At 38.2% G+C, this 22,888-nt stretch overlaps 1 protein-coding gene across 1 annotated transcript in view; it reads right to left on the bottom strand.

Annotated features, from left to right (window-relative positions):
* The window catches only part of NCKAP1 (NCK-associated protein 1), a gene marked incomplete at its 5' end in the record, with an annotated part of 37,824 nt that extends 20,893 nt beyond the window's left edge, over positions 1-16,931 (bottom strand). Inside the window, 18 exons of the mRNA XM_010155395.1 lie at positions 1,696-1,827; positions 3,015-3,154; positions 3,456-3,575; positions 5,257-5,389; positions 5,879-6,024; positions 6,823-6,881; positions 7,327-7,408; positions 8,615-8,747; positions 9,853-9,959; positions 10,167-10,263; positions 10,748-10,804; positions 11,390-11,546; positions 12,015-12,063; positions 12,973-13,110; positions 15,266-15,356; positions 15,441-15,583; positions 16,597-16,653; positions 16,839-16,931. Of these exons, the coding sequence (XP_010153697.1) occupies positions 1,696-1,827; positions 3,015-3,154; positions 3,456-3,575; positions 5,257-5,389; positions 5,879-6,024; positions 6,823-6,881; positions 7,327-7,408; positions 8,615-8,747; positions 9,853-9,959; positions 10,167-10,263; positions 10,748-10,804; positions 11,390-11,546; positions 12,015-12,063; positions 12,973-13,110; positions 15,266-15,356; positions 15,441-15,583; positions 16,597-16,653; positions 16,839-16,931 (1,934 nt within the window). The remainder of the gene's footprint in view (positions 1-1,695; positions 1,828-3,014; positions 3,155-3,455; positions 3,576-5,256; positions 5,390-5,878; positions 6,025-6,822; positions 6,882-7,326; positions 7,409-8,614; positions 8,748-9,852; positions 9,960-10,166; positions 10,264-10,747; positions 10,805-11,389; positions 11,547-12,014; positions 12,064-12,972; positions 13,111-15,265; positions 15,357-15,440; positions 15,584-16,596; positions 16,654-16,838) is intronic.
* Positions 16,932-22,888: the final 5,957 nt, after the last annotated feature.

Genomic DNA, 22,888 nt, shown 5'->3' with positions numbered 1-22,888 from the left:
ATGAATTGAAAAAAATGAAAGCAAAACTTCTATCTTGTGTTGCTTTGCATAAATATTTAAAGACACGTCTGATCCTCTTGTGATATTAACTATGCCTACTGTATGTGAATTCTTGAATTTGTGTAAGGCACAGACCATACCATTTACTCTCTCTTCTTTCTGCCTCAGCTCACGCAGTATTAAAAAAAAAAACCAAAATAGATTATCTTGAAAGAACTGCACAAAGGACTCTGCATTCCCTTTTAACCAGGCCCTCACACTCTATCAGCGGGTCCTTAAAGCAAGCAAAGGCACCTTAGTAAACCAATGCTTGTTGTAGTATTCACTTTAGACTTCTTATGGTCTCGGACTTTCAGAGATAAGCTTTTGAGTGGTAGATACTTCTCAAAGGCAGAATAACAACAAAAAATAAATCAGTAAATTACTACCTTCATCAGAGGTAAACAGGATGAGTTATTCTGGAGAAGAACATCATCTTAATTAAGATTTTTATTACTGCTTGGAAATGTGTAAATATGTATTTTCACAAGCCTACTCCTGAGGCAATCTCTCATTTTAAAATAAATTCAAACTTGGTATTGTTACAAGATTAAGTATCATAATAACAAGCTCTAGTCCAGTCATACAAGAAACAGAGCAGGTTAAGACAGCAAACAAAAAACACTGAAACAGTAACACTTTATTTAAAGGCAAACTGCAAGCCTCTGGAAGAAATGCCACTTAAATAATGTGAAAAATAATTATAAATTGAACATTTATTATTCTGTTTGACTAGCAAGCCTCATTTGTTTTGTGAGACAAGAAAAAGAACTCTCTGAAAGTCACCTGCCTGTGGCTTCAGCCCCAATCCAAAAGCCAAACCCCCTCCAGATTTAAAAAATAAGCACAACAGGTTTAAGAACTTAGACCAATGACCAACACTGGTCTAAGTTCTTAAACCTAAAGATTACAGCTGGCTTCTCTTAAGGTCATGAAGTTACCTTCACTTTTATGCCACGCCGTCTTACTTGAAAGATGGAGGGCTCTAGTAACCTAATATTTTGTCTTAATGATTAAAACTAGTTAAGTCCTTATGCCCTGCTTGAAATATATAACTAGTAATCCTTGGGATAAAATACAGCTAGGATAGCTGGCTGGTTTAATATGAAACCCTTCTCCAGAAGCTGCCATTTGCCTGTTTCTGGAAATAACAAGGGGAAGATCAAAATAAGAACAGACAGGAATACCAAGTGGCAACACTTTTGATTTTAAGAAGAAAAAAAAAAAAAAAAAGGTAGTTAAGAAATCTTCTCAGTTGGCTTTGTCAAGTCTTGAGTTCTGAGTTTCAGATTTTCTTTCAGCAAGCCAGTCAACTCAAACACTTGAAACAATCCAGCACTGTGCAAAAGAACTGTGGGAAGACAGCCTTTATAAAAGCCTAAAAATAGCTGTCACCAACTCCTACAAAATATATAGGACTAGGAACGCGGGATCAGGCCATTAAATAGGCGATATGCATTTCAGTATATTTTGTTCTGAAATAGGAATTGTGGATGTCTGCATGTTACTTGTCATTTTAATCCAAATTTGACTTGCGAGTTTCACAATCCACCTTTAAAAACTAATTTTACGTAGTAAGTATGTAATACTTCCAACATCAAATCAGCAAAGACTGATCCTGTATATGAACACTTCTGACTTCACAGGATCTCTTACTTGGTAAAGCGGATTTCCAGGTGAGACGTTAAATACTCTCTCGGGGTAAACGTGTGTTCCCAAACCACCATGTTCGGTACGTAGTTGATGGAGAAGCAGAGCTCAGAAAGTGCAGTGTGCAGTTTGTCCAGGCTTTAGGAACAAACAACAAGAAATTAAGAGAAATATTTCATGTAACGTTAAGTACGTATTCTCATGGAACGCACACACTGGATGGAAGATGCCTCTTAAGCAGATACAGCTCTAGCTCTTCCTTTTATTATCTCTTTTTTTTCCTGCTTTAAGACACTTTTCTAGCTTATTTTAAAAACTCTATTTTGGGTAAGAACACATCCTACAACTGCATACCGATCTGCATCACACACAGTGATGAGAGATGTATGTAAAATAAGTATGTATGTTTTTCCCTCTAAACGAACAGTCTGTGAAGGCATTTTTCCCTAAATGGACTACACAGTATAAGAAATGCTTGCTACTAGCCAGTACTAAAAACCTAAAAATATTGGGGGGTGCAATCCTAAGCTACAAGTAAGTTTTTTCCCTCAGCTTCTCTAAACTTTACAGTTCTCTGATGTTTGGTTGTTGCAGCTGCAGCAAAACCACTTCCCTTTCGGCAGTGTGTGTGTTCAGGCACTCCCCGCCACAACACCAAACACTGATTGTTTCCCTTTTTTAGCTTCCTTCCCCCCTGTACTTCTATACTATTCTCTGTACTTCTACCACCTTGTCCTCTGATCTCTCCTAACAATTTTCTACCTTTTCCTCCCCTACCGTCTCTTACACCCCAACCTGTATTTATTAATCTTTCAGGTGCATTTCTTGGTTTTGTCATTGATTTGCTTGTGTTTTCAATTTTTCTACAGCCCCTAAGAAGGAAACCTTCCCCAGCTGGTACAGGTTCTGAGGCCCCAACTCCACCCCAGCAGCTGAAGGCAGCAAACAGCCTTCTGGCAGCAAGAACTTCCAGCTCAGCCTGTACTTCATAGCTAGTTAAGTGTTAAAGGAAGGTGGAATTGAAGAACGCCACCCACAACAATTAAAATGACTATACAGGAAACCTCGCTACAGCATGGGGATCCTCTCTGCCCCGGCAAGGAAACAGCCGAAGGGATATACTCACATAAAGACCCATTCCTTTTGCTCTGTGTAACAAGGATTCAGTCCCTCTACAAGCTATAGCAGCATCATATGCTCACAAACTACACAGCTGTCATACTTACAGTCAATTAAACTTACTGAAATAAATTAAACAAGAAGCATTCAATGCATACAACGCAAGTTTGGGGATTCAAGGTGAAAGGAACAGAAGAGGAGCTTACTTCGTCACAACCAATCTGTTTTTCCTCATGCTTTCTACTCCTGGTTTCTCCCTTTCAGGTTCTCCTTTCTTTCCAGTCTGTTTTTTTGATTTTTTGTTCACTGCTTGACTGATGGTTTTGGCACAATGCTTTGGCAGCAACTAGTAAACGAGAAGAAACAGCCCCTCCAAATTAAAATCCAACCTTTTAGCAGCCTTCAGATACAAAATTAGCTTATGTTCCAGGTGGAGACTTCATCACACAAGTAACACATATCTTCCTTTCACTACTATCTACAACAATTCTAATAAAAAGACTTGCTGAAATCATCTTCCATTTTATAAACAGAAAGCTTGCCCAAACCAGCAAAAAAAGCGCACAGGAAACAGAACCGTAAACATTCAGGGAGTTAAACAGAGGAAAAACTGAAAGGGGAATTAAAATCCTCACAACCACACTCACCTGATCGCTCAGCGTACATTGTTCAGTGCAGATGTCTGTGATAAGGTTTCGAGCTTGCTTCGCCATTTCATCCAAGAACATGTTGCACAAAGACAGACTACGATCTCCAATATGATGTCGCTATGAAAGAGGACAAAAAAACCAAGGAAGTCTGATTTTCAGTTTCCCATCAGTCCTACAATATTCACACAAGACACGCTGTACTGCAGATAACAGGTCACTAAATCATAAGTAGGCTATGAGAAATAATAAATTCATTAGTCCCCAATAATCCCATGAAATTTTCAAAGTCACTGACATGGTATTTTATAATTTAAAATATCCTGCTTACTATATTCTGCAAAACATTTTCTGTAAAAGGAGGCAAAACAGATTTTAAAGGGTAGGTTTTCATGTTTAATTTTGGACCAAATGTACTTAAGCGTGTCCAATACTCAAGGTTTCTGTGAATCTCCTCTTCATTCACTTGTACCAACATTAAATCCAGGACAAAAAGAGCATGCAACTCAAGCTATAGAAAGCACAGTGCCCTTCATACCACTGAAAAAGTCAATAGTGACGCCCTGCTGCATTAATTTCTGGATTCAGTCCCTTTGTCACTGGATCCACACAAGCATAGCCTCTGTCTCACTGAAATCCTCCTTTCACCACTGATGTTTACTTTCTAACAGCCACACTGCCACACACTGTACGCAGTACAGCAAAGACTATTTTTCTAAAACAGTAATAGTTACCAAGGCATACAATTCAGATATTGAACTCAAAGTTCTGCTGGCTGTGGCAAAATGTGCTTGCTGTAGCGGAATTCACAGTAACTAGTGTACAGTGGACTTTGGCTATGGATTCCTTCCTGTCACGACAATTGTTCTGACAGACACCACTTGTCCCGAAGGGAAGCTTTCCTAGAAACACTTTAGTGGTTGTCTAGTATAGAATTTGCAGCTGTTTAAAGCAAAGTACACATGGAAAATAATAAGTTAAGCAGAAGAGGATTTAATGCTTTAATAAGAAACACTGTACCACGTACGTGCACACCACAACAGATCTTATACACCTGATGGGTTCAGATGAGCGCTGCTAAAACTGAAAACACGCTTTCGTGAGCATTACACAAAACTGGCCAAGTTAACTCCCAGCGTAATTCCAAAGTCAATGGACACCCAGGAAATGTACTAAAGGATCTATTTCACTGCAACAAAACCAGAAAGAATTTCCTCAGACTCAAACTACTTCCTTTAACGAAAAGTCCATTTCTTTAAGTCTATTTCTACTCTGCAATTTGTCATGTCTAATTCTAACCAGAAAGCTTGCATCACCTGGTTCTTTGCAAAATCAATGCTTGCATTATACTGCATATCACTTAGGTGTTGGGCTTTTTTAATCTTACTGAAAAAACACTATTTATAACAAGCCATACAGAACTCCCAACTTCCTATTTCCTTTTTCTAAACTATGACTTTATAAACCATTTGAAAGAAAAACTGTTGTTTCTAAGTTTTAATAAGGATATGGGATTTATGGCATCTAAGCCTGAAGGACCCAATATAAGTAATCTAAACTTTCTACCTTAGTCCAATCTCTCTTTAAGGCCAAGATAATAATGCTTACTCACTTCAGAAAAGGATTTTGAGATCTATGGGTGAAGAATCACATAAGAAGGTATCTAATTCTCCCTTTTTACCACTCTCCTCCCTCGAATCTCATATTGCTGTAACAAACACCACCTTGCAGTGTTCAGCTCTAGTCCTCCCTACTTTAAACAAGAGATGAAAATAACCAAGACAACATACGTAAAAATTACCTCTTCTGGGCACAGTTCGTGGGTACAACTCATAAAATGAGTACAAAGCAGTGGGAATGCAATTGAGTATCTTGACTGAGAGGGAAGCTCCAAACACTGCTGAAACATCTTCTCGAAAGCACGACTATAAAAACTGATCAGAAACAGGTGTTTGAACACAATACATATATAACTTTGCTGCAAATAATAAAGCCTACTTCATACAAATCAAACATGCTGTTAGTGTCAGATCTGTAGTTATAACTTATGCCAAAAACTGCATCATGCATTTAAAGAATCGTTTTCTGCATTCACTTCTTATGCATTTATTTGCATCTCTCTACGATTATTATCATAATTTTATTCTGATGTTTGTCACTGCAAAAACGTGCACCTTTCACATAGCATATTAAGCAAGAATCTGCAAATGACTCCAGATCAATTATGCGACTGCTTGAAGAATCTCTCTGACAGATCTTCAGAAATGCCTTTACTTAACTACTTCTGATGGAAACCAGAAATTCTAATTGATTCTCCCACTGACTTGTCTTCCTACGAAGTTTGTTATTTAAAATTTACACTTGCAAGGACAAACCAAACAATAAAATAATAAAAAGCTTCTACAGTCAGGATAGTAACATACCAAAATATAGACAGATCTGAAGTTTCAACCAGCATCTCCACCAAAGAATCTACCATTTTTGTGTGGAAAATGATTGTGTTCATCATTTTTCCTAGTTCTCTATGGTCTGCAAGACTAAGCGAAGCTTTGGAAACACTGGTGTAGGCCTGGAAAGACACAAGAAAGATTTTATTACATCTACAGCTGCTTTATGCAAATTCCATCGCTACAGCCCAATACAAATGTTAAATACCGAGTATGCTATGCATGGGACACCTGTGTCCTTAAAGACCATGGACAGACTCTTTTAGCTTTCTGCTGTAGCTTAAGAAAAGCAGGCTGCTTTCCAATGAAATCTCCAAATCTCATTTTGACACCAATTCCCAGATAAACTGCAGAACAAACGTACTGGCAAAACCCACAAATAATGCACTTGTGAGCCCTCACTTTAACAATCAGGTTTTGGAAAGCAAGAATAAGAATGTGCATTTTGAAAATACAAAAATAACATGTTAATCTAACCTTGAGACAACCGATTTACACTCTAAACACATCTCTGCCCTTTATTAAGTGATTTGAAAATACTGTTACTGCAATGCACAGGAGTGATCTCACGGAACATTTCTGCCTCACTGCACAGTCTCTACCTTCCCTCGGCTGGGGAGGCTGAATCACACCCTGCACCGTGCATGCCTGCCAACAAACTGCTCATCCTCAACACACGCTATTTCCAAACTGTTTGAAACACCCCAAAGAACGATTTGCAAAAAGCATGCAATGCTGGCCAAGTTACATCAAAACGTAGCAAATTATTTGCTTAAGAACTTGTTTGATTTTAAAACAGCAGGTTATTTTCCACAGCCTGTCATCCACTTGCAGTGTGAGAGTAAGCTAGAAGAGCAGTAACTTACTAAACACCTGGGGTTTAAATTAGGAAGGTGTCAGGCATATTTACAAAGTCTTACCTGCAATCTAAACCAATCTAATCTCATTCCTCTGAAGTCAAATACCTCTCCATCTTCAACTGCACGAGGGAAAAAACAGAGAACACAAAACCTTTAGGAAAACAACTACAAATTCAGATATACTGTATCAGACCTAAAAAACCCCAAAGTGCTCAAGAATTACTTGGGTACTGAACCTCATGCTTTCACCTAAGAATTTCAATGCACCATAGCCACACTAACAGGAATTAAAATATCTAGATGAAAACATGTGTAATATGCTTTCTAAATTAACAGGTAGGATTACATCCCAACAGCATTCTTCCAAGGCTCTACCTGCATAGAGCTGCCTTGGAAAAGGTACACACAGCAAGAAGTGGGTAGCGTAACGGAAGAGAAACAAGGGAACAAAATCAGTTTATGGAAGGAATCTGCTTCTACTGACTGCATGCAACAAAAAGTAATGAAGCTTTCCAAAGAAATCTGCCATTCCGTTACCATTTTCCTAAGTTCATTTAAACTTACCTTGTTTCACACTTAGTGAAGTCATTGTGTTTACAAAAGAGGACATGATGATTGATTCATCCTCCGGGCACACTGAAAGATTCTAAAATAAATGTAGGTGACATTATTATTTCAGACTTGGTTTAGGAAAGAATGTCAATACCCGTGCCCAATTTATCAACTATGCTCCGAAATGTACCAAAATTGACACACGGTAACTTGACCTATGGAATATTTCAAATAGTGCTATTTAATGGCTTTCTAATTCATTGGCAGATGACAAATACCTAGAAAACCTTACTTTCAAACCAACATCTGCTCAAAATGGAAAAAGCTGTTTCAGCAACTGCTAAGATCACATTTCTATTCAATAACACAATAAAGAAGTCTCTCATAAATCCAGCTAAGACTGACATTTTAACCTAAAGGCTGAAAAAATCCAAATTATCACTCAATCATTTGTCTAGTCTTGTGCTTGATACCCCTTATGAATTAATTAAAACTAAAAATTCAAGCCTATTTTTTGTTTCCCCCCATTTCAGTTTGAGCCTAAGGATTATCCTACCTAAACACCAAACACTTTGGCCATTTGTACAGTATTTCAAAGTCATTCACTAAAGCTAGGAAATCATTTCCCAGGAATCAGTGACCAATGTAAAAAACATTTCATTATGTCACTCCAACAAAAATCTGTTCACATGTAAGTATATAGAGTTATAAGCAAAGAAGTCTGAAACAGTGTTATTCTGGTACTGCAAATAGAAGGATTCAGTTAGCTTTAACAATTTGAACAGTGATACAAACTGGTATTTAAACTGCTTACACAGTTTGGTTAATTAACCAGTAGAGTACGCTAAGTTCCACCTTCTGCTAACTGATGCAATGCTTGAAGTGTGAAATTAATGTCTGAACACCCCAAAAAAGCTGACAGTACAAACTTGTCAAGTTTGAGCAGCTGACCTAGTCACGACATTTGGGTTCCACCTAGTGGTCACGAGGGAATAAACCCAAAGCAGTTCAGGAAGCCAAGCATTTCTTCCTCAGTCTACGTAAGTGAAGGTTTCTACAATGCCCCTTCGGTGGCAGTACTTGTTTCGTTGTCTCTAAACATAACATACTTAATAACGTTTAAGTATTCAGAGAGAAACCTAAAATACAACTCTAAATCCCAGAATTAAACAGCAACTTAATCTGTCTTACAACATTCATCAAAACCCACAAACCAGGATGCGTTCCATGAAGTCGTTTTGGACAAAAAGCCCTTCTTAAAGTCTGCATTTAAGAACCCGAACCCACAGTCTTTCCGTACCTGTACCAGCTCATTTAAGACCACAGCATCGAAGCCAGAGAGATACTGTACGTAGTACCTCTGCATCACTGGTCCGTATTTTCGCACATGTGCTCTAAGCTCCTCCATGTAGAATATTAGCTCGGCTATGTGCCTGGGCACGGAGACAAGGAAAAACTTACAAATACCAAACACCCCAAATATTAAAACAAAGGTCTCTCAGTGGAATGCTTCTCAAGGAGATTTCCTCCTATTCCTTGCTTTTAGAACAACTATCAATAGGTGATTTCTGCATGAAACTATTTGTTCGCACTCTACAAGGAGTTTACCTGGGTCATTTTCTCCGCAGGGCAAAAGGCACTCACCAAGAGGTAAGTTAGCAGGATACCATCACGGTCATCCTCAAAGGTTTGTATAGCTAGTCACTTATTTTTTTGAATGAAAAGCCTTTCTATAGCGCTCAATTTGAAAAAAAAACACCAAAAAACCAAAAACATACACATTTTTCTCCAAAAAGTGGTTAAATCTGAAAAATACAATTATAAACAGCTGCTTTTCTGTATTTCTTCTTAACTGTGAGGGTGGTTAAATACTTGCACCCCAGCACCTAAATCCAGTGAAGAAAACACAAGGTTTTCCTACTCCATCCAGCTCTACAAGTGACCCTGTGATTGTCACTTGTTTCAACTGCAGCTAATCCACAGACTTTTAATTCAGTCTTGTATTCAATACACCTGAGAACAGCTCAAAGACAAATAGTGGCCTTCTGCCTATCCACTTTCCTAAGATTTCATAATCCCATTTCTACCTTTTGTTTATGATGACACTAATGCTGTATTACATAAATGAATCTTACCTGATTTACAAGACCTTTTTGCTACAATACAGGAGACATTCTGCAAGTCAACAAATCAAGCTTTTGGACAGTATCCTTCCTCTGCCCACTGATCTGCTCAGTGCAAAATCAGTAACACTGGAGACACATGATAAAGCTATATTTTTGCTTATTTAAAGGAAAAAATGCCTAAAACTTTTTAAAATATTTTTATCTTATAAATTGTCTATAAAGTATTTATTTTCACGGATGTGCTCCAGTTTCTAACAGAACACTGAAGCTTAATATTCCCAGGTAAGGATTTTCTGAACAGTCCCAACTCGTCCATAAAGACATCCTTTTCTGAGATTCCCTTGCCTTCAAATCCATTCAGTCTGTGAAATTTTCATAAATATTTAAGGTATCACACTAGAAATTAACATACTTATCTATGAAATCATCTGCGCTCTTCTTCGGCATATTATCTGCATGACGAAGAAGCCAAATAATTTCATCACGAGCAAAGGATAATGCCATAAATACAAAAAGTGCCTGAAAAAGAAATATTGTTCACAAGCTTATAGATACATACAACAGTTGGACATCCTATGCACACCAACAGGCAACTAGTCTCTAAAACCAAAATATCTTAAACCTATGTAGGTTCTGTCAGAGTAAACTGTGGGGTCTTTCTGTCCTCCCAAACAAACTAAATCACAGTAAGACTGGCCAAATGCAAAACATCAAAACCATAATTACCTTGGGACCCAACAGGCCTGGCTGATCAGACAGGACAGTAGCCAGTTCTTTGAGTGCAGAACGTAAAAACTTGCGTCTCTCTCTATGCATTGAACCGCTGCATCGAAAGAACAAACCGAGACATCATCCACACGTTAATCATGGAATGTTCGATTTTTCCAAATATTTCAACCCAAACAGACAGCTCATGTCGTATCAACTTCAAAACTTTGGTATTTCAAAGGATGTCGTTCCATCAAAATTGGCATCCCCTGTATATTCCTGTCCTATGGTTAAATTTAACACCCAAGTTCTCTGCCCCTGTTCTGTGATGTGCATTTGACACCACTAAAACATTTCTATTTAATTAGACAAAACAGAGAATAAACTAAATGCTTCCATACTGAAAATCTGAAAAACTATCTAAAACTCGGGAAGTTAAATCAAAAATGGCATTAAGCAAATCCAGATTAAAAAGAACAATCAGTAGATTTGAAAATGCACAACTAATTCAGCATTCCACAAATCCTGTTTACATGTTCTTTACAACTTTAAGAAAACCAACACTAAAATCTGTCAGGTGAACTCTGTAAGACACTTACGCATGTGAAACAGCAGCTTCTTTGCACTCTCTGATGTCGTTAATACGCTTGTTGTAGCTGCAAGTAAAAAACAACCCAATACCGTAATGAGTATCAGTAGCACGATGTAACAAGAGCTGAGTGGGACCTGAGAGGAGCTGCACTGCTGCAGTAGAGATTTATTTCCCTGATCAGGGCTAACTGACAAAATTGGATAACCCAAACCAAAACCAGCTCTTTACTGAAGTGCTCCTGGTTTGCTGGTAGAGGTCTCCATTCCTGCCTGAGCTTTCTTACGATCCACTGCAGAAACAGTGGCAGGCAGATGCAATTTTTCAAGCAAACTCTACATTCATAACATCATTCCTCATTTGTAGATTCAGATTTGCGGGCGAGATAGTAATTTTACCTTTTGCCATTTTAGAGGCTGATTCAGACTTTTTCAGAACTGAGATTAAAAAAACAGGCAGGATGATTATGAAATCAAGCTCCAGAAAGTTGCGCATTAAAGAAACAGTCAACATACTAAGCAGAAATGCCTGTGGACCGACTATCCTTCAGCAGAACTTAGGTGAAGTAAAAGTTACATTTTCAAAAGAGTTCCAAGAAATTTCTCCTTTCAGAACCACTTTTAAAAATGTGGAAAAGAGAACGAAAACTTACCCTCGTATGTTTACAAACAAGTCTTCTGCAGCTTTGTGAATATGGAATACTTCATCTCGAAACAGAGCCAAGCAAGAGCTGCTTTGAAGTGCAAGTTTCCAAAGGTTCAAAGCTGTAGCATCACTATTCAGGATCCCATGGCACAAAATAAATCCAACTTCAAAAGTTCACATTGATGTCACAAACCGGATGCACAAAGACAGTAAGAGAGCGGTGAGATCGTTATGCATTTGCTCTTCAATAGTTCATTAATAGGCTGTTCAATGGATAACATCATTTTATGTATAAAAAAATATCCCACACTGTTCCAGTGGAGGTATTTTTGTAATACTTTTCTAACATGAATTACTTAGTGCAGGTACTACTCAAGCTATTTTGATCAGAATTGCTAAAGCCCTCACTTTTAGACAATGTCTGGAATAAACTGATGCTCCATTTCAGCAGCACATGCTGAATTCTGACTTCACTGCATTTAAAAGTAAGATACATACAAATAAGACTTAATCAAATTCTTCAGAATCTAGTATCACTACAGTAGGTTTTGTAAAGTACAGAAAAGCAAGTAGCCTTTTAAATGTTAACTTTTTTAATACAGCCATGAGCTCTTGCAGAATATTTTACTCACAAATGATCCATTTCTCCATTGCATCCAGAGAGAGGTATTCACACGGCATCTGTTGAACAAAACAGTAATTTGTAGCAAACTATTTATATAGAAGACAATACGTTTCATGAGAAGTAGGTTTTAAAAAAAAGGGCCACAAAGCCTTAAATGCTGATGAATCACGGAAGACTGCTGCTGATTACTAACCGGGCATTGTTTCATCCCTTTAGAAACTGAGGATTTGAACATTAAGAAATGAGCTTCCACACCTTCCAATAGCTTGAACAGTGAACAAATTTTCACAAACGGTGAGGCACTGGGACAGGTTGCCCAGAGAAGCTGCGGATGCCCCAACCCTGGAAGTGTCCAAGGCCAGGCTGGATGAGGCTTGGAGCAACCTGGTCTAGTGGAAGGTGTCCCTGCCCATGGCAGGGGGGTTGGAACTGGATGGTCTTTAAGGTCCCTTCCAACCCAAACCATCCGTGATTCCATGAATTATTTAGGTTCAACAAACATTGTATTTAAGAATATTTACGAGCAAAAGGCTTTTGATGTCAACTGTTAATGCTCGATTTTTTCAGAAAGATGACCATTCCTATCACAATTATGGCAGCAAATGCAAACAGTAAAAATCTTAAAGGAAGTTATCAGTTCTGATTTTCAGTCTGTTGGCCGACAGACATCTGAGACAGTACACCAGGATTCTTTCTTTCTGTGCTGCAGAAGTTAACATTGCTTCCCTTCATCTTTTGATTATCAAATCCTGGAAAGGAAGGAATGAGCTAATGCAACAGAATCTTTAATGAACGCGAGCAAACTTTTCTCCCGTACTACAGTGTGCGGCTCTCCCAACCAGCCTACTTACTTCTCTGATTAAAAGCCACATGAAGGTAATCAATCAGAAAATGAGACACCCTTACATTCTTTTATGGAAAACCCTGCTTAGCTTTATCATATAACGCAAATTAAAAGGCCATACTGTGTCAGACTGTGCAGGATTAAGCATGGTACTGGGGGCACTGATGAGGCTCAGTAGTTGTGCGTTTCTCCACTGGTCAGCTGAGAGATTTCTTCGAGGATAGACCATCTGGAGTGAAATCAGAGCATCCGAAAGGGACTAAAAAGGAAACCAATGATTAGTTTGAAGATGTCCTCAAGGCTCAGTCTTCAACAAATATGCAGGTTCTTTACGTCGTTTTGTGAGCTGTGTACTGACACTGCCAAACTCCAAACACAAGAGACACGAAGTACTTTCTGATCAGCAGCGCTGTTTTCTCAGCATTATTACTGACAATAATCAAAACAGTGTACTGAACTAGTTCTGAAATTAAACTTGAGATTCAAACCCATCACATCTAGTTTACTTCACATATAAAAGACTATTCCAGGCTAAGGGAAGGATCAAGAAAAGCAGAAGAGTTGGATTTTTTTTTAATAAAAGAGTTATAAAATTCTGATCTCAGAATTAGAGAACATGGGAAAAAAAATCAATGGGGGACAACAAATCTGGCACGTACAACTGAAATTCTTCTGTTATTTAGTCATTATTTGTTCAAGCATCCCAATTATTGTTACTCCTTTCTCTGCCACTTCATTTAGCATGTCCTTCCCTCTTTGCTAGCAACTGTAATTATTTTGAGCAGACCCTGTCTACAGGAGCATCTTCACAGCAGATTAAGCTTGTCTGGGTAAGTGTGGTCCTACAGCTTTTCCCTGTCTTTTGCATCAATGCTGGTGCTTGTGTGAGTCCTCAGGGAGCCAAGTCTAAGCATTATGCCAGCAGAGGTGGTCACTCAGGCAAAAAAAGTAGTCATCTGCTGAAGCTAATTTAAAGGACAAAACTACTCTCAGGTTTACTGCAAAGTAATGAAAGGATGAAAGGACAACAAAAGTGTGCAGTTCCATGAGAGTGCAACCTAAGTATGTGTTTCCATAGCATGGTGCCTGAAGGGATCCCTGACCCCAATTTATACCTCTAGCACAGAATAAACAGGAGAGCAAAAATCGGACTGGGAAATAGCTTTACGAAATATCACAAGGGAAATGATTGGTCCACTGTTAACTACGAGAGCACAAAACAAAGCTAACACTGAAAAGTGAGGCATCTTTGCTGAAATGTGCACAAGAAAAGATTAATTGCAAATGATACTCTTAGCTAAATAAGTCTTAACAAGACAGGAATTGTGCAGAGGAATGTATAACAAAAATAAGATTACAGGTTATTTAGGCAAAAGAGAAGTTTTCAAAACCATTTCACTCCAGAGCACTTGAAGAAATAGCTGGAAAACCCTCTGAACTTACAGTGACTATCTTTGTAAGTTTAAGGAAATTAAGAAAACTCTCAAGAGGACCAGAGAAGGAAAAAGAAAGCACCTAGACTTCAAAAGGGGGGGGGAAAAAACCCATCCCCAAATCTTAAAAACTTTAGACAACAGCTTAGTATTTAACTTAAAAACCTGCCAAAGATTCCAAAATAAGTTTAGGCAATCAATTTACAAGCACAAAGTAACACCTTTATAAAGAACAGTCAGTCGGTACTGATGACAAAAATCTAGTTTCCTTTGACAGAACAGCAAGCCTCGTGGACAAACGGGAAGCGATAAACAGGATATACATTGACTTCTGTCACTTTTCCAAGGTATTCTCATATGAAAACACAGCCCAGGGAAATCATCACAGAACTGCAGCACAAACAGCTGTGCGAGAATGCAAGCTTAAACACACTTGCACAGGAAAGACATTGGCTTAATTTAATTTAGTGAAGTCAACTGAGCAGGGTAAACAACGCCAGCTTTTGAGTACAGGAGCTATTGTTGAAGAGGCAGGGTGATCTCCAGGATCTCCAGTCTAAGGACAACCCAAAGCAAAAACCCTCAGGTTACAAAATAGGAAACCACATTCCTCTAGGATGGCGAACCAAGAAAAAAAAAGGTTTCATAGAAACATTAGGAATCGCCCTAATTTCAAGCTGCAAACCAAAAGAGAGCACAGAGGCAGCTATTCTCAGATGATCCACAACAGGCTTTTAATCAATGTCTAATCCTTAGTGAATGAGATGGAACCTTACCAGCGGGTCTTCGCATTCCTGTACTGCTACAGGTTCTGTTATTCAACAGGATATCAATCCCCCAGCCCAGACATCCACTGTGAGTAAGCTCTCCTGTAAACTTTATACCTAACAGCCTTTGACAAAACAAAGGCCTGTGTTTACATGTTTCTCTCTGCTTCTCTCACTTAAGGTTACGGTGTGCCTGTGAGACGCAGTTACATACTTTACTGTGAGGTACAAATTCCTCCATCATTTTCTTTAAAGGATTCTCATAATCCACAATCATCTGGCCGAGGCGTGGATATTCTCGGTCACTAAAACAACAACAAACAATTCACTCAGGTGTAGCTGTTACGATTTTTATCACAATACAGATTTCTTATACAACAGGTTTTTACCTTGCTCCATGTGTCATTTCATGGGCATAGTTATACAGTCCAATGATAGCCTTCCTTTCTTCAATTCGAGACAGCAGTATCATCAGAGTTGTGTAGGTTATAATCAAATCTAGGTAGTTCTTTGTTAAATCAAAGTTTACAGTCTAGAGATAAAAAACAGTAAACTGTCATTCTAAAACTTTTTAAAAACAAGCATAAAACTTTTTCCTTGCCTTTCCACCAACTTTCAGCATTTTTTTAAATACAACAGACTGTCTTGAACAACGTGGGTTTTTTCCTACTTGCCTTTGTATAATCAATTTATTCAACCAAATCTCCAGAACTGTTGGAATTCATGAAAACAAGCATGCAAATAAATCTTTCCAGGCTAAAACTTCCCTTGTATGTCACTGAGCAGTGAGTAAGTGCCCTGTCCATGAATTATATTCAATGTAATGTAATGTAGTAAGATAGCATATGTCCCACTGGTCCTGATAACACCATTCCACAAGATAAAGACCTGCTCCTCTTTCCTATTTTGAACCTAAACGTTCAGCCAAATTTAGAATAATGACTAAACTGAGTAAGGTGACATTACAAATGTTAAGAAAGCAAGCTGAACCAAGAGGAAAAGGTGTTTGAGGTTTTGGTTTGGGGTTTTGCAGCCTTTGGTTGTGAGGTTTTGGGGTTTAGGCTTTTTGTGGGGTTGGAGGGTGGTGGTGTTGTTTATTTTTTGATATATATAACACGTTTAACTACTTCTGTAGTTGTTTTACCCAGCATCAGGAATCACCTCCTCACACAGCTTAAGTGGACACCAGTAATATTCCTGTCTTGTGAGCCTCACATAGTTTAAGCATACAGGTAACAGTAAACCCTAAGAATTAACTTGCAGATGCAATAAAGCAAAATCTACAGAAATATTTGTTTGTCTGGTAACAGATACTGCCGTTACTGCTGTCTGTAAGTAACTTGTTAAAAATGGTCTGTCTTCTGATTTCAAGCTATTATAATAACTTAGAGACCTGAAGATTTTATGTGGTTTTATCTTTCTGGAATTTGTAACTAGAGATGTCATGTTTCTTGGGCTAAGGTTTATAAACAAGTACTTCTATTTCTCCAGAGGACTGATTAGAAACATTTAAGTGGCATTTGAAAGTTTAAACCAGAAACTTACAATATCAAAGAAGACTTGGCAAACATCAATAGTGTTCAGCAGCTCACAAACATGGTCCTTGAAAAACAAAGGAATCACTTTAGTTTAAAAAGATCTAAGTAAATCACTTCACTAAAGTGATGGGAACTGATTTTTCTTGAAGAGCAGAGCTACAAGTTCAGCTATTATCGTGTGTTATAACATAAATAAAAAAGAGAGAAACCTGGTGTGACAGAACAACTGAATTATCTGTAATACCTTACCTTAAATTCCATAACATCAACAAACGTGAAGTAGTATAATGCCAGGTTCTTCAGAATCTCCGATTTTTCTTTCTGGAGCTGAGCAAGCTGTTGCTAAAAAAGAAACATAAACATGCACACTGTTCTTAGAAGATCTTGAGAAGACTGCTGAAAAATAATACCTGTGAAGCGCAGAGTAACCGCCTGGCTACGCAAAGAAGCCTTTAACATGGTTTTCTAAGGCTGAGGTTCTGTGCGCCTCAAATACGCACAGAGTCCTCAGAAAAGACCACTTTAACAGCTGCCAACTATACACTGAAGATAGAAGTCAAATTAGTACGCATTAGTACCAAAGTCATACTGCTTAGCTCAGCTAGAGATGAGAAGGGGTAGTTAGGAAACCAGTGTTATCATGTGTATAATTCGCAAAAGCAGAACAGTACGTGAGCACAGATCGGTATGACAAAAAAAATGACGTTACTCGAGGTAGGAGAAAAGAAGGTGGCAGGTTACAAACTTTACTACAGAAAAACATTATGCTTTTAAATTCTGAACTTACCAAAAAGAATATCCAGGCAAAGCCACGTTAAGCATGCAAAATAAAATGTAGATACAAACATAAAATACAGTAACGGTTCTTTGACCAGTTCCATATAAACACAATAATACATTCAAACAAAAGCAACAAAATAAACAAAAAAAGAAGCAAAACACTAGCATTAGACACCGGTGGATAAAATGGAAGAGGCAAATGTGAATACAAAGGCATAAAATAGTTCACATGGATTTTAATTTTTTTTTTTTTAAACAGACAATGAAGTGTCGTTTAATTTCCATATTTTTCAGAATTTTCTGGAGAAGCCAGACAGATCACCTAATTACAACTGAGAAAACACAAAAAAGCAGCTGCTACTGAACAGCCATCCTGTTTATCTATGTATTAGTCTCACAGCACAGCAAGAATCCAATTATTTAACTTGCAATAGCCAGCTACAAATTGTCTCCTTCCTGACACACGAATTGAAATGAGTTACGCACTAATAACACTCAATATGAAAAAGCGCCCTTCAAAAAGCTGCAAGATTTTAAATTAAAGACTGATCAAGTGAAATAGAATTTTCTACTCAGCAAGAGCAATCAATTACAAGAAGGATTAAATTAATTGTTCCAAATCGGTTAGCTTATTTTCACGAGAGGGTAGAACGGAACACGCTGCTTCACCTCCCTCTCTTCATAACACTCTGTGCTGCGCTCTCAGTTTTATGTAAAGCACTAAAATTCTGCTAAATTAGAAAACCAGACAGCCTGGACCACTACTGCGTATCGTATGTAAGATAATTTTTTTCTTCTTTCTTCTGTATTTTGAGACGCGATTAAGATTTTTAGAAGCCTTGTGCCGTAAGACTTCCACTGCAGCCACGGAAGACAGGCATATGGAGAGTTAGGAGCGAACTGGAATAGCTGCATCACAAAATACCCCTGCTTGCTCTAAAACCAGCGCAAAGGATGCAACCTGGAAGGCCTGCCCTCTATCAATTTCTATCGCAGAATCATCTGCTGCGACTTACAGTGGGTGCATGTACATGTGTTTGCTCTGTAACTTCTGATAATCACTAGGAAACAGGTTATTTCCACTTTAACGGCACTGTACAAACCTCTGTTTTCAAAGAAAGTCGTACAAAGTGTATTTTGAACCTCAGTATGAATTTGCTGCTACCTTTCCCAGCGTAAACCTTAAATTTTAGCCGCCTCATGCTCAGAGAACAACGCATCCGGGACCACCACACGTGGAGTCCAGAGCTCTGCGGCTCGGCCCAGCTCCAGCACACCTTGGGGCCAACTTGCATCTATACTCGGGACCTCCCCCGAGGAAAGAGTTCTTTGTACTTTCAGGGCTTGCTTTGTCAGTCAACCCTTCCTACACAGTGAGAATCCATCGCCCCAGACGCTCGGTTTTAATCTTCGCCCTGGCCCTATCGCTTGAAGTACTTGTTGGCAGTCGTTTGTTTTCAGATCATTGAGCAGCAACAGGGTTTGTTTCTGTGCCACTGGCACAAGCGTGATCGGGATGAATTTAAGATGTCATTCCATGAGTTTTCAGAAACAGACAACATGAAATTATTCAGAAATAACACTAACTCTAGTGCATAGAGAAGACAAGACCAAAACGGTCATCGCAACTGCACATCTACATGACTTAGCAACTTTTTTCCTACTGTAATCCAAACTCATACTAAGCAAGGTGAGATGCTAAGAGGGACCAAGATTGTACAGGTTGTTGTACACAACATTATTTTTGGTACAACAAATAGCAACTGAGTGTCCAATTCTGGAGGCCACAACAATTTCAAAGCCACAATACATGAAGGGGGGAGATACAGGGAGGTGGTGCTGGGAAATTGATGCTATGATTGCAAAAGAAAGAACCATTTTTCAGAAACTCTGATCTGTACAATAACTAAGAGACGATAAGGAGGTATTCATTACACTCAACCAGGAATTAAGGGATCACTGCTATGCACTGTTAATTAGTTATCTGTATTCGCAGAAATATTTATACTTAAATGATGCTAAAACTTTTGTATGGAGTTAAGGTGATCATTCTCTGCACTCTGAGTGTTTGAGGCAGCAGCAAACTTTTATTTAAAATATTAATATCAAGCTAAACCAATATATGAGCCATAATCACTGTTAAATCAGTATGGTGAAAATAGTCCAATTCGGTCAGCACAGCCTGACCAGTGACGTTTAAGAGTACAGCTTGCAGCATGTAGTGTCTTGGATGTTTATCTGCATTTTTATTTTATCACTCAGGAATGTGGGTGTAGCTCTTTCTTCACCGACTGCAACAAAACTTCCCATTAGTAATTTCCTAACAGCTGTTTAGAAATAGCTGGTGCTGTATCATTTTGTATTTGTGTTCCATTTGAGGATTTTTTTTCCTTAGCCTGCAATTCCATTTATCAGCAAACATTTCTGTTTCCAATATTCAACACAAGTTTGAAAATAGAATAAGCTGAAGAAATAACTCTTAAGACATTACTAGCATCAAAAGATTATTTGCTCCATAGCTAACCATGCTTTGTTGATTGGTTAGACATACGTGGTTTATTTATTCTTAAATAATTTGAAGTGCAAAAGTATACCAACAAGGACAATGGTATTTTTGTTGAACAAGGGGAATTAAATTTAAGACATATGAAAAGCTGTAGAAATTTTAGCATAATACAGCAAGCTCAAAAAATTCAAATAATTTCTCTGAAATAATTTATTTTGTCTATTAAAAGAATACTTGACAAAGTGTTTGGAGATGTGGTATGTCATCTAAAAGAGAAGGAATTCATCCTACCAAGTTGTCTTGTGCCTTTCCTTCTTCACATTAAACCCTCAAAAACCTTTACACAACTGATCATGTCCACAGAGAAAGCACATTAAAAGCAGCAAAAAACAAATCGGTGCAAGACAGCCTCACTTTAAGCTTACAGGAACACAGTGGCTCAGTGACAAGAAAGTAATGACACAGACACTGGCATATCAGCAATGTGAATAGATATGAATTTGATATGAAGGCTCAGAAAAAAAAAATGAGACTACTAGAAAAGGTTGTTCAGAGAGTTAATGTGTGGAAAACCAGAGGATAACTATAGTTCTGTAAATCTTTTATCATATTTATTTGGCTGGTAGCAGTATTATGTGAATAAATGTCGTATTTCATGATCCAGGAATAGATGGTAGGTAGAAGAGTTTTCTCCTTCTTACATTGTTGTGGTGTTTTTACTCGAAGTATGATCATTAAACACCTGTATTTGTTGTCTACAAACCAACACCATAAATACTACAGTCTTCTCAGAGAAAACACCATCAACTTAATCTTACTAGCTGAAACATAAGCCCCAAAGAGCAGTATTACAAATTCTGACTGGTAAAATGCCAGGGATAGGGGTAAATAATCATTGTCAGTATTCTTACTGTCATTTATTATACTCCCTAGGTTTGTCACCTGTAGAGTCTTTAGATGATGATTTTAAAAATTCAACTCATTTGAACAAAGTTCTGTGCCTACAAAATCCACAGCAGAACAGCAGGGAGGGAGAGAAGGATCTATTCAGATGAAGAAAATTAGTTTTAAATTCTGTAAAATAACTGCAGAATGATGGCTGCATCCTTGGTTTTCTCATTTCCAATTAAAAGCAGCCTCTGAAGTGGCATAATGCATATAAAAAGATGCAATAGAATATTTAACATGTTTACTAATGTATTTCTACTGCATGATCTATTTCTGGTTTGTTTTCAGGTTTCTAGCACAAAGTTAACTGTTTTGAAAAATAAACAGCCGCTCATGACACTCCGTGTTACTGTCCCCAGGGTGGACCATTAATGGTAGACTATTAATGGTAGACTGAGCGTTGAGCCTCCTCTTCAAAAACCGACCTACCAGTCAGCCCCAAGGAAGAGTTTCCCCATTCTCTCACTTTGTTGTACAGAAATTCGTACAGTAATTCCTACATTAGGCTCATTACATATTACTGTATCATACGAGCTTTGGACACAGGTCTTGCCATATTTACAGATCAAAAGCCTTGTCCGTGCTATTCTGTAGATAGAAGTGTTTTGGACATACGTCTCTAGCTGCCTGCACACTTATATTTGTCATAAATCATGAAAGAGCTGTTAATTTAACATGCATGAAAACTAATTTTCAAATGCTGCCTCAGTAACACTGCTTAACTAAAACACTGCTTAGGTATTAAGTCTTGACCATTTGTTTTTTAATGGCCAAGCTCTTAAGTGATCAATCATCAAATCAAAAGAGGTTCTTGGTTTTAATGGATGAAGCAAACAGTTTAAGTACTACAAACAATCACACCTTTGCAGGTATTGTGTACACTGTTAAGCAACAGGAGTGAGTACATGACCAGTTTCCTTTAACTTGGCAAGTGACTTGTCAGGGGTAATTTGGGGGTAATTTGACTTATGGCAGCATATCGCAAGGATTTATTACAAACAATAAAATTGAAATGGCATTGGGATGTTACCCCGTCTCAAATTCATGTACAATCAAGGGCTAAGCCATGAGTACAAACACCGCTGCTGCTATCGGGACTCTGGAAAAAAGGTAGGATGCATCAAGACAGTTCTGTTTGGTGACACATCTTAAGGCAATTTCAATATCTGACTTTACCTTCTGGAATGGCCATGAAAAATATTAAGTGTTCACTTTCAAATGACTGTTATTCTGAAAAATTTCACATCCTATTTTGTGATTATGTGATAGCATACGTCATTCTAAGCTGCAAAGTCAGTCGTATGCAGGTAATAACTGAAGATACCAGACATGCTATGGGATACAAAATCCAAACAGTAGGTATGGTTGTATCGGAGCAAGGCGTTAGCCCAGCAATTTCAATTCTGAATGATTCCTAGCAAAAACGTAGATAAAGTTTTATTTCTTGCAGATATTTTGCAATTTTCTGAAATAAACTATCATTAGTACATCCCATTCTCAAGCACAAAATCCCCTAAATTTCAACTGCTCATACAAAGCTGGTCAGAGCCTAGTTACTCATCAGCTGCCTTTCCTAATGCAGGGGATCTCCCGCGAACTAAATCCCTGCCTCGGTGAGCTCTGGGAAACCGATCTCATTTGCGATCTCTTCAGCACTGTAAGTTCCTCCAGCAGCAGTGAGCCGAGTTGAACAGGCAGCCATGCAAGGAGAGCACAGCATCCTCTTTCCTGGAAAAGATTTGAGTCTTCACGGCCAGAAACCCAGTTAGTTTTGTGGTGCAATATGGGGGGTTGGGGTTTTTATTGCTTAACTGAGCACTAAGGTGTCTGGAAAATCAAGTGTCCAAGACAAGAGATCTAGAACTCCAGAAAGCCAGGGGAAAATACTAAAGCTTAATGAATTTGGGGATTTAAGTTACTTTAAGTAAACCTTAAGAAACCAGCTGCCACAGGTTCTAATGACCCTACCATTTCCTCAAGAGATTTTTTTAGGGAAAAACAATTGCCGATAAATGAGGCAGCAGGGCCGAGACCACAATTTTTCTTTGGAAGAGGATTTTGACAT

This window comes from Eurypyga helias, unplaced genomic scaffold (genome assembly GCF_000690775.1).
Source record: "Eurypyga helias isolate BGI_N326 unplaced genomic scaffold, ASM69077v1 scaffold27227, whole genome shotgun sequence".
NCBI lineage: Eukaryota > Metazoa > Chordata > Aves > Eurypygiformes > Eurypygidae > Eurypyga > Eurypyga helias.
This window is presented reverse-complemented; position numbering and strand designations above follow the sequence as displayed.